Source organism: Anarrhichthys ocellatus, unplaced genomic scaffold, assembly GCF_004355925.1.
Source record: "Anarrhichthys ocellatus isolate YVR2014 unplaced genomic scaffold, GSC_Weel_1.0 scaffold10, whole genome shotgun sequence".
NCBI classification, from domain to species: domain Eukaryota; kingdom Metazoa; phylum Chordata; class Actinopteri; order Perciformes; family Anarhichadidae; genus Anarrhichthys; species Anarrhichthys ocellatus.
The window spans coordinates 10,587,611-10,599,879 of NW_022280040.1; the positions used below are offsets into that span (position 1 = coordinate 10,587,611).

Below are 12,269 nucleotides of genomic sequence, written 5' to 3' on the forward strand. Positions count from 1 at the left end.
CCCCCCCCCCCCCCCCCGAGGAGCTCTCGGTTCCCTCTCGAACCTTCGTGCGCGCTCATGAATTCTATTGTGCAGTTAGCAGCATCGGAAAACAATAAACTTCTCACACTTGTTTTTTTGTTTTGCTGTGGGTCCGTGGAGTGGGAAGTCGGACGCGCTGAAAAAACATTGGAAGCGGTTCCGGATTTGTTTTGGCCATCTGCCCTGCTCACGGCAAAGGCCACAGTGAGAACAAGTCTGAGCGGAGAAAAGGTCCGCTGTTGATTGGAAAGTGCCGCGTGCCTCCAACACGGGCGGACGTGCAGGAAATTTAGAAGCAGGAGCGACGTGATGAGTGTCGTTTCCTGAGCCGAAGTAACACCAGATGCATATCGGGGTTTATCTCAAACGCATGACGGGCGCTTTTATATATTCATGCAGAAGTGCACAGAGAATTTAGTTCTTGACCCCGTTACTGGGAAACCAGGTTGTTGTTTTTTAGTTTAATGCATCAAAACATCATAAATACTTTAGATCACCTGGCTAGGAAATGGAAATTGAGGAGGTGGAATGCTGCCCCTGTTTGTTCGGAGCATGAGGTCATCTTACACATTGCACCTGGACTGTGAGCAGGACTCTTCATCCTGCAGGAACCTGGAGGAGTTGATGTGTCGTCGGGCAGAATTCAGCTCAGCTGGTCTGACTTTATAAGCTCCTGATAGTCAGCTGGTCTTTTTGCTCTTTCCCCACTCCCAGCCCTGTTGAGATTACTTGGTTTGTCTGTCGTTTATCTTCTGTTCAAGTGAAGTAAAATAAACCTACGATAATTCATATTACCATGTTATTCTTCATGTTTTCAAGGATCAGAGTACCAATTAGTAGCGCACTGAATAATTAAAGCAATTTAAGTGATTTGTTCCAAAATGTTACTGCTTCACATCCAGTTCTTAAAAGTCTGAGTGCCATGGGTCAATATATTAAAACACATTTTCTATCATTAAAATATTAAGAAATCGTGCAAGCAAGCAGGTCATAAAATGAGAGCATGTTCTTACCCTCATTTCTTAGTGGGCGGCATTTTAATTCACTTTGGAAGGAAACGCGTTGATTTATTTTGCTCAGGCCATTTAAATTACCATTTAACTAAACTATTGGTAGGAGTTAAAATCTCCGTGATAAAGTAACCTTGAGGTTTAATTCTCCAGAGACTGCTTTCAAATTAAGAACATTAAATTCAGTGTCTATCTAAACTGTTTTGTCTCCACTTTAATGTGTTTTAAAAACGATTTTTCGGGCACAAGGTTAAGAAATGTAAACCGTTCTCAAATAACACCCTCAGAAAGGTTTTGGCCTCCAGGAAAGGATCAGCGTGTGTATTTCATGAGCGTGGGATTGATTAGTAATGTCCTCAAAATGCTAATGAGGTGATTTGCATCCTAAAAAAAACCACCAGCCATCAGTTACTGTGCGCGCGCACACACACACACACACACACACACACTAATTAACCTGCATCAAAGGAACAATCGCACAAGGAACAGAACTGATTTTCCTCCCCGTCTGTACGCTCAATTTTCCGGCTAAGTGAGGGTCATTTTCGTTGGCTGTCATATTTCAATTAGTTTGATCATCTCGGGTCCTGGAAGCAGGAATGAGAGCTCATACAAGGATAATATTCTCCCTGAATAAGCTTCCATGTGACGGGTTTTAATTCGGACAATGAGGCGGATTTCAATATCGTTGGATGTGATCAGCAGAGATTAAATATACGAATAAATATCCTGGATGCACCTATGGAAGATAAAACATGCCCCTCAGAAAATATATAAATAATGTCAGATAAAAGGAGTGGATTACAAAACACAATATTTGTCTCCAAAATGTAGTGGAGTAAAAGTATAAAGTAGTACCTCAAATGTGTACTTAAGAGCAGTACTTAAGTAATAATACTTTCACCGGCTCTCAACTGTACCTTCAGTGCCTTAAACATTTCCCATTCTCTGTCTCCTCCGAAATGAGAATTTTGCGCTTCATCCTCTGCATGTCTTATAAAATAAGGTTCCAGGTCAGAGTCCTCCCTCTTCGTGAACTTTGTCCTCTAATCCTTTCAAATATTCAAGTTTTTTTCGGCTGCCTGACATACTGTAGGAGTGTTCGCTGAAAAAAAATATATGATATTGCTTTTATTCACTCTGTTGCACACTGTCACCCAACACTGCCTCCTACAAATAGGAACCTTTTTCTTTCATTATTCCAGCGTGAGGAAAAGAAGTCTCATCTGCTGCTAGACTTAAACAGACCACGGTCTCCGGAGCTATTGCCATGAACAGACGATACATCCTCCAGAGCGCTCGCATTATAGGTGAGACGAGAAAGCAGTTCCTCTGACAAACGTTTAATGCTGTGGGAATTTCTGACTTCCTGACTTGAATAAAACATGCAGATGATCAGTCAGTTTAAATCTTTCAACTTATCGGATGGGGGGGGGGTCACTACATCAGGAGGGTAAAGCTGCACTCAGAGAGTAGCTGTTAAAACTAGATGTTTACTTACATCTATAACACTTTAGTTTGTTGGCTGCCTGAATTCTGATTTAGAGCAAATGAAAACGATATGGAAATTTGAAGGTTTCGAAAGTGTTTTTGTTGCGTGGGAAGAGTTTATGTAGAGTCACTGAAATACCACATTATATTCTGTCTCTGTGCACAAGTAAAATCTAATTATTCACATCCATAAAACTGACAGCAACAGAGACAAACAGTAGTTAATAGCAAAAACAGAAACAACCTCCAGTTATGAAAAGTGAAGCCAATCTGGAAGTGTGTTAAAGCTGCATTCTCTCCAGTGTCCACCAGGGGGCGACTCCTCTGGTTGTATAGAAGTCTATGAGAAAATGACTCTACTTCTCTCTTGATTTATTACCTCAGTAAACATTGTAAACATGAGTTTATGGTCTCAATCTCTAGTTTCAAGTCTTCTTCAATACAGCATGATGTTCATTTAGTACATTATGGTCCATTTAGAGTCAAACAGACCATAAAGCAGGGGATGCTTTAGGGCGGGGCTAGTGTGATTGACGGGTCGTTGCCGCTACCAGAGACATATACGGCTTCTCTACAACACTCCTCTGCTGTCCAAATATGGTCCCTTCCGTTTATTGGTTGCAAAAAAAAAGCCAAGATGGCAGCGGCCGTAATCCAAGATGGCGGCGGACAAAACGACAAAGCCGAGGCTTCAAAACGTCAGTCCACAAACCAATGGATGACGTCACGGTGACTACCTCCACTTCTTATATACAGTCTATGACTTCCTGTCTTGTGTTAAATGGTCATCAATGACATTTCAATCTGAGCTTTTACACCGCTCCATTGTGTAATAGCGTCAAAAGCTACTAAATGCTGTTGTGGTGAAATATAGTTTTGTCCATTCGTGTGGACAAGTTTGAGACCTAAAACAAGTTAAATATTAATATTCACGTGCGTCCTTGATTAATACACATAACTTTGATCCCAATCAAGCCACTATAAGCATCAGAGCAAGAAATCAAGTAATAAGCAGAACGTCCACGAAAAAGAAAATAATAAATGTTGGACTCATGATTCAAGTCCACACTTTGCTGATTGATGCACTTGAAATAAAACCCTATTCTGTGGTCATTAAAATAAAGGAGGCGTCGTTAAAGAGTGGATAGAGATGGCTGTGGCGGTGCGGTCCGTGATGAGTGTGCTGCCGCTGCTGCCCGTGAGCTATCGAGGCGTTTCCGCAAAGTCGGCTGCAATTGGTCCCCGGAGAGCGTTAATTACCTCCCCGACACTACATCAATAAATATTTGAGGGGAAAAGAGATTCCTGAGGGTAAACAAAGAGAGCCTGCTTTCCACCGAGTTCACTCGGCCGTGAAATATATACTTCAATAAATGAAGTTGTTTATAGTGGAGAGCAAGTATTTCTCTACAAATGGACGTTTATGTTGAAGCTGAAAAAGATCCATAACAGGCCAGAATAACAATGATGGAGTCCTTGGTCAGATTCAGAGCGTTTGCTTTAATAGTTCACCAAAAACAGCGTCTGTTTGCGTCGTGAGCCGTCAATCCGACCCGACACAAACAGGAAACTACAACAGGGACTTCACGGCATTGTTTTTTACAAACACAACGGGCACAGAAATGACAAGCCTCCTTTCCTTCTCTACGCTTCTTCAGTCGTCTTTAGGTTTCTGTAAAAAAAAAAAAAAGAATTGATTTGACAGATTTGAAGAGGAGCAAAAAAAAGATGAATCACAGGAAGGAGACTCAGAAATGAAAAGGAAAATGTCATGAGAAAAGGTTGAGTTATATGACAAGAGCAGAACTTTATGTGAAAGATCTTTTCCTTTGTGTTCTTTAATCGTTTAATTTAACAAGGAAAATATAAGAATGAAGCCAAAAGCCAAACGTGTACATCCTTGATTTGAGATCAATAATCTCATATATCAGCAGTCTATGAGGGTGAAACAACACCATCACGTGCATGAGCCTCGTTCATGATGGATTGGCAGACGGAAAGCACTGAAGACAGGCTCATTCATCATGACTGGAGTGATACTGGCTTGTGTTTGTATTTTCCTGCAAGAAATCTCCAATTTAACGAGCTATTTCAGCGTGCCGTCTTACATTTAACTCCTAAATCCCTGCACTTTTCTTTCACGTTTTAAATTAAATTGGTGACGTGGCAGTGACCCAGTGATTTGAGGGTCGACCGCTGTGAAAGCAGGTTGATGGAGACATCTTGTGAACAGCCGATGTTGAGGCTCTTTGTCTCTGTGGGTTCTAGCTGGTTTTGAGATACCTAAAAGCAACAACTCTTTCTAGAAACAGTTTCTCCATAAAAACACAGTGAACAGCTGAAATCTATCAGAGGAAGCGGGGACATTTTGTCTGGAGCCAGATGTTGCTATTAACTGTAAATTGTTAATGTACATTTTTAGTGTTTTGAGCATGAAAAACTCGTTTCAGGAAATTTAGGAAAGTTATTGTTGCTTAATAGATCAGTAATAACACACTGACAGACGGGGTAGTCCACTGTCACTTTAAGATTTAGAGCTTCACCAGCCAAACACATCCTATGAATGGATTAATACAGATTTATAAAGCATTAAGTAATAATTTAGAATGTATAAACCAAGTACAAAGAACGCCTTATTAAAAGAGGTCACGTAGTCTTCATCAAGATCTCATGAAGAACGGTTCATGCACTTTGTTCTTTGTTTAAACTGGGAGTTATATCGGGTGAAGCCAGAAAAAAACGCTTCAACTTCAAGTGCTGAGAAATTAACAAGTTTTTTTTGTTTTTTTTAGAGTCCGCAGAGCGCCCGAGTGCTCGGAGCTAAAAATATTTCAACTTGCAGCTAAGCGGCGCAGCACTTCAAAAGGGGACGTTCAGCACAGTCTCATAGCAACAGCAGGAGCTGCAACCGGCAAGTATACGTCCCACGTGAACCGGTTCAGCTGAACTTAACTCTCACTGCATCTGCACATCAAGCAGTCGTCCTATCGTAGCCCCGAACGCTTTCACAACAGAATGTGAAGCCTGAAGCTGCCAAATGTTCTGCTCTTCTTCTTGTTCTTTTATTTAAAGTCTGATTTAAATGTCCGAAGAAATCTCAGACGTTTGTTTGGTGGAAGGCGGTGAAGTCGTGCTGATATGAGATGCAAAATCTAAAAAATGATGAAGTACAAGTTCTGCTCTTTTTTAAAGTAAATTCATGCTGATATGGGAAATAAAAATAGATTTGAAAATAATAATAAAAAGTCGTTTTATAGAAAAATCTTCAGTGATACATTAAATAAATCTAGGAATTATTTGTGAGCAAACAAGTGGATATACAGAACGTATTTATACATAGCAGTTTGGTATTAAGTATATAATTCTTTATATACTTATTAATACCAAATAATGACCAATCACTTTCTTTCTTTATATTGTGTCATGCCATCTCTGAGAGCCTCATCTCACTTCTTAATACTAACCGGGTCAAACATGTCAACAAAAGAAAGTTATTAGAAAATAAGACAAATAAAATTACAATCATTCTGTACATGACGAGTACAAAAGAGTTCACCCTGTTTGTGTGCACTGTACACTCCATTGCATCAGCGGTACAGTAAACAGACGACTTGCTTGCCTCAACATAGAAAAGTGAAGAAAGAAAAGAAGAGAAGAGAAGCATCCATCTCTGCGGATGCAAGAGATATTCAAAAGCAGATCAATCGATACGGTCGTCATTAACTGGAACCCTGCAGCATCCGCCCACTCCTGACCCGTTAATGACCCATTACTCATGAAGGGTGTCGACGGTGTGTGTGTGTGTGTGTGTGTGGGGGGGGGGGGACGATGGAGGACGATGGAGGTCTGCAGGTCGGGGTTAAAAAAGTAGACGGGCAGTGAACCATAATCGATGAGAGATCGTGGGAAAACATACCGCCAAAGAGAAACAAAGCAGAAAGAACAAGAGTGTCGTCTTCCATCTCCAATTTAATTCTATATATTTAAAGAAATAGTTTGACATTGCGCTTTCTCGCCAGGATATCAGTACCAATACAGAGCTATCGCTAGGAGGCGATTAGCTTAGATTAGCTTAGCCTAAAGACTGGGAGCAGGGGGAAATAGTTAGCCCGGCTCTCTTCCAAGTTAAAAAAAACATACTTACAAAATACAGCTAAAGCTCACAAATTACTGTAACATGTTTTATCTTGTAAAAACGTAAGATACACCTAAGCTAAGCTAAGCTAACGGCCTCCTGGTTCTAGAGCGTCTGAGAGTGGTACCGATCTTCTTGTCTAATTCTCGGACAGAATGCGAATAAGTGTATTTCCCAAAATATCAAACTATTCCTTTTAAGATGTCTTAAATGCTAAATACAGTATTTTGAACGATTCTTTTGTTTCAGATAGCCTTTGATAAATCTTTGGCAGCTAGCGCCCTACTAGAAGGCTGCACTTAGTTTTCCCACTATATTCAAAACAGGACAGAAAGCGATCACTTTCACGACCAGTTAATCAGTTATTTCTTCAAATTTTCATTTAGCAAGGATTTATATTTTCAGAACACAGTGACCATCCCAAGGTTTGAGAGCCCAAGTGACGTCTTCAAATTAGTTGTGTTGCCCAACTGTTAGTCCAAAACCCAATGATGTAGAGTTTACAGGAAAGAAGCTGTAAAACAAGTTAATTTTTTCACTACCCGTGTTTTTAGATGAGGCCTGTGATATGATCCTTTTACTAACTACACGGAGCAACAGTTTGTTCTGAACAGAGTTCCACCGATGATTCAGACGGAGCCAGACGTGGATCCTGCACAGTTAATCCCTGCAGCATCAAGAGGACAGAGCGCAGCCAAGTCCGAAAACCCTTCGTTACTGCGGCACCAGCTGGAGACGCCGCACTTGGAACCGACACCAAGCGAAACAACACGATGAAAACTGATGTACTTCTACCAACCACAGACTAAAACAGGCAATCCAACGGCTGTGATTGTGAGCGAGTGTCACGTCGGCCCCGAGCCAAAACATATCAGCTGGGCAAAAAACAACATATCAGCTGGGCAAACGCACTTTTCTGGAGTAATTCCCAAAGCGTTCTTTCGGAGAAAAAGGAAGGACAGGAAAAGGGCGGGAGTTTCAGGGCGGGAAAGAGGAAAGTGAAGGTTTGCATCTTTATTTCCATCTTAATTTCAGTCTCCCAAATAAAAGGAAATGGGACACAATGGCAGACTGTACATGGATCGCCTCCCTGCCCTCTTCTTCTTCATCTCCAATCTTCTTAGGTTGCTCTGTAGTTTCCTTGGATGCCCATGGTGAGTTTCGTCCCCTCTCCTCAGCAGAGTCCCGTCTTTGAGGAGAGGCGGGGCTCTTAGGGGAATTCCAGGGGGGGGGGGGGGGGGGGGGGGGGGGGGGTTCCGCGGAAGTCCGAGCAGCCTCCCCCCCGCCCTCAGCCGCAGGAGATGACAGTGAAGCGTTTGGAGATGCAGGACATGTTGTGCAGCACGATGCCCAGGAGGAAGAGCAGCACGCACGCCACCAGGATCACCGTGCACACGCCGGACCACGTGGAGCCCTTCCCTCCTCCTCCCCCCACCGGGCCATTAACTCTCCTCTCTCCCTCGCCTACCTCCAGCCCCATCCCCATCCCCTCCAGACTCATGGCCAGGCCCAGAGGCTGATGCTCGGGCATGGTCACCACGGTCACCCCCTTCTGCTGGCCGCCAGGCAAGAAACGACATCCAAGCTCCCCGGGGAGGCCCAGCGCCCGCTCCTTGGAGAGGGGCAGCGGCAGCATGTAGCAGCCGTTGCTGGGCAGGCGGATGAAGACCGGCGTGTGCTCGGAGGCATGAGGGATGGCGATGACGGTGATGATGTCCGGGTCGTCCGGGAGCTGGGAGACGGACAGGCCCGGCGGGAGCTTAGTGACGCTGCGGCACCAGGGACAACGAATCTCCTTCTGGCTGCTGCGCATCTGGGTCAAACACACCGAGCAGCACGTGTGACGGCAATCCAGGAGTTTGGGCCGCCGGCGGGGGCTGTAGTAGTTAAAGCAGATCTGGCACTCCAGAATGGAGTCTTGGCAAAGAGTCTCCATTACTTCTTTTAAAGATGGGTAGGTGGTCTCTTATGGTATTAACTGGCAGACAACAGCAGTTAAAGTAGGTCAAACAGGTCTAGTAGAAAGGTTGCACAACTCCAAGTTAAGAAAACACACCGTCCACCAACGTCCACAACTTCAAGGCGACGTCACAGCTCTTTGGCGGCAGCATGGTCATCCATCTGCAACAGAAGAGAATGCATTGTTGAGACAATGAGGGCAGCAACAGTTAAACCTACCTTCATACTAACTTATTTATGCAAAAATGGGCAACGAAAATGTTCTGTGGAGATTCACTTTGGTGTTATTTTATAGATCCATAGAATAAACAACTAAGAAACAAAACACCAAAACCATCCAAATATAGTTGCATTCCACACTTCTCTATATTTTTTCTCTGACACAACAATCATAACTTTCACCACGACACCAAAGCTACATCTCCTTTCCTCCACAAACAACTGTCCTCACTCTGAGCGACAGCAAAAACAAGCGCACAAAAACACAAAAAATGCATTACAACTAAACCTCAAAGGGCCGTGTAGAAGATGTGGTTTCACTGACATTTGAAAGCGTGCACACGTACACAAACAGTCGCACACATGCACGAATGAATCAGGGCTCGACAGCCTCCCCAACATCTGTTCAGCAAAAATGAGAAGTATGCATGATTTTGTATCTAAAGAGCTAAAACCTGTAGACGTGTTCGTCCTTTGACACTTGCACGATGCCAAAACAACATTAGCAGGGAGCTAAGATCCAGCTCTGACTAAGGGTTGGTGCAAGGGTGGAACAATGCAATGATATGATCATGTTCAGCACACATCGTGCATATCAGCCGCCAACTGACTGCGGTAGGGTCGGGTTCAAGCGACCCTTCGCCTCTGTATCCGTATTAAGTATGGCTAATTATTTTAACTGACTCCTTCAGGCCACAGACTCCAAAAACAATTTCCTTCCTCCTCCTCCTCTTGCATAATCACGTCTACCGTGTTAATCCGTGCGGATGCTGTGATAGTTTCCTTTTGCACGTGATCAAAATGTAGTCAAAAAAACACCAATGAATACAAAACAGGGCCACGCCGACTTTTCCTTGTATTTATTCTTTTGTGAAAACTGAAGATGACTAGATTTGTTCCCTTCACTGCCGAAGGTGTCCCTTCCGGGGCTCGACAGCGAGAGTGAGGAGTGAGACAGATGGAGTGCAGAGAGAGATGGAGAGAAAAGCGGCGATAGAAATGGGGGGAAACAGGTGACCACTGATTGCCCTGCAACACCGTACGTCTCAGTCCTTTATCGAAAAACACGATCTCAGGCAATTAAAGTGGTCACGGCACCTTGTGGGGACACCGGAGTGGCGGTGACAGATAAGAGTGCGCTCACACCAGGCAAGCTCGGAGCAGCATATCCCGTCTGGAGTCTTTCAGTTTGCTTCATTTGGACGAGAGAAGATGATCAAATTTGACCTTGAACGACTGTAACGAGACGAGGACTTGATAGCGTTTGATCGAATCAAAATCCCACACAGAATCTTCTTATCGAGACCCGAATCCTTTTAAAAGCATTTCATCGATTGATCCTTCAATATCTCAAGATGCCCTCGTCTGTCTCCGTGTCCTTCAGCTCTTCCTGGAGGATCCTAAGGCATTCCCACACCGCATATAAAGTAAAACCAATACTGAAGTCTCTTAAAGCTGCATTCTCTCTAGTGTCCACCAGGGGGCGACTCCTCTGGTTGTATAGACGTCTATGAGAAAATGTCTCTACTTCTCTCTTGATTTATTACCTCAGTAAACATTGTAAACATGAGTTTATGGTCTCAATCTCTAGTTTCAAGTCTTCTTCAATACAGCATGATGTTCATTTAGTACATTATGGTCCATTTAGAGTCACACAGACCATAAAGCAGGAGATGCTTTAGGGCGGGGCTACACGGTGATTGACAGGTCTCTACCAGAGACGTATATACGGTCTGGGAGTTGTCTGTGTTTTCGTCTTACAACTTTAACTCTCTCATAGTATGTTTTAGGTTCATAAAAGTTAATTGTTATGGTCTTATTCAGCGTTTGGTTGTACTTAGCATACAAAATGTATTGGGGACCCACTCAAAGTGACCATACGTGGGTCCCTGATAAGTGTTTTATTATAAGTTATAATAACTTCAATGTCCTGAAATAAAGAGAAAGAAATGACCTCTTTCCACTTTTATTCGAATACCAACTTAAAGAACTAAAACATATAGACTGACATTTCAGAAAGTAGCTACCTGAATGTTTTGTAGCGTAATGAAGACAGATTCAATTTATCAAGTTCAAATCCTCCCAAATTGAACAAAGTGTAACTCAATCTCACTGTAAACCAAACACTGTGTCCGGTTAGCAGTGAGACGACAAGAAGTGACCTAAGAAGGCAGAGAGTTTATCGCGAGCGTCTCCTGCCCCCTCCCTCGTGCTCTTTCCCCGCTGACCTAGTTTCTCTCCACACCGTTACCGAGTCAAAGTCGAGGAAAAAGGCGCAGCGGGAAAAGAAAAATCCTGGCGTTTTTTACGGAGAAGTGAGGAGAGAGGAAGAGGAGCAGAGAGAAGAGCGCTGCCCTTGAGGGGGCGAGACAGCCCAGCGTATTACGGAATCCTTTCCCCCCGAAGATAAGGATTAGCGTTGATCTGACATAAATGCTGTGTGGCTCAATATTCCCATACAGCCAGTCGCTCTGTCTCTCCTCTTCCCTTCTGACTGGAAAGCTTTTCCTCTTCTGCTTTGCATCAATTCTTCATAGTTTTCACCTTTCCCTTTCCCCTCGATCTCGTCCTTTCCACAGCCACCCTGTCACTCATTTTCTACACGTCAAGCTCGTAGAATAAAGCTGCACGATGATCGAAGCCACGGCGGTCATCAAATCACGAATGGCAGCATTTCCAACATTAAAACCAAGCTAATGTTGTGCTTTGTGCAAAATCCAAACCGCAGAAGTGAACATGCATGTTGAGCATGCATCGTGTATTGTCTGTGCTGTTTCTTGCTCTGCGAACACTTGGATGTATTTGCGAGTTGAGGGTTATTGGTTCATCTGTTAGATTGATTGATTGTTCCAAAAGAATGTCAGGAAACAGCAAAGAATGCCTCTTATAAAATGCATATTGCTTGTTTTTTTAAGTTTAATATCATAGACAAACTATGTCAGCATCATCTGACCAACTGATCAACGTCGACTCTCTCTCAACGGAGGTCGTCGAAGGCAACAATGAGAACATCCAGGGTCGACTTCTCTCTGAATATGACGAGGATAACGCGTCTGCTCTCGAGGAGCGACCGCGACCGCAACTCAACAATATGATTAATCGGCTCGACTGAGCTGTAACCAGGGCGACCTGGATTCCAATCAGTTTGTGATCTATTTTCTATCACAGCGACGCAGAAGCACAACAAAGCACAACCCTAAAGAGGTCCGGGAGCCGCTTTGAATCACAGTGATTCTCAAGTGGAATCAGCAGAAACCGTTAGAAAGGAGAGTTCAGGGTTTGATTGAGCCTCGCTGTCGGGTCTATTTATGTAAAAAGACTCTTTAATGATTCGGAGTGTTTCTGTGGCGTCGTCAAGGGAGCGGCGAAGGACGTACGACTTGCAGAGTGACCGAGCGGCGGCCCCCACCAGCGCAACATGCCTGTGGCCCACT

General features: G+C 43.6%; 1 protein-coding gene across 1 annotated transcript in view; it reads right to left on the minus strand.

Moving 5' to 3' along the window:
* Positions 1 to 4,002: 4,002 nt before the first annotated feature.
* The window catches only part of rnf152 (ring finger protein 152), a 37,271-nt gene continuing 29,004 nt past the window's right edge, over positions 4,003 to 12,269 (minus strand). Inside the window, exon 2 of the mRNA XM_031850069.1 lies at positions 4,003 to 8,778. Within this exon, the coding sequence (XP_031705929.1) occupies positions 7,946 to 8,593 (648 nt within the window). The 5' untranslated portion in view covers positions 8,594 to 8,778 and the 3' untranslated portion in view covers positions 4,003 to 7,945. The remainder of the gene's footprint in view (positions 8,779 to 12,269) is intronic.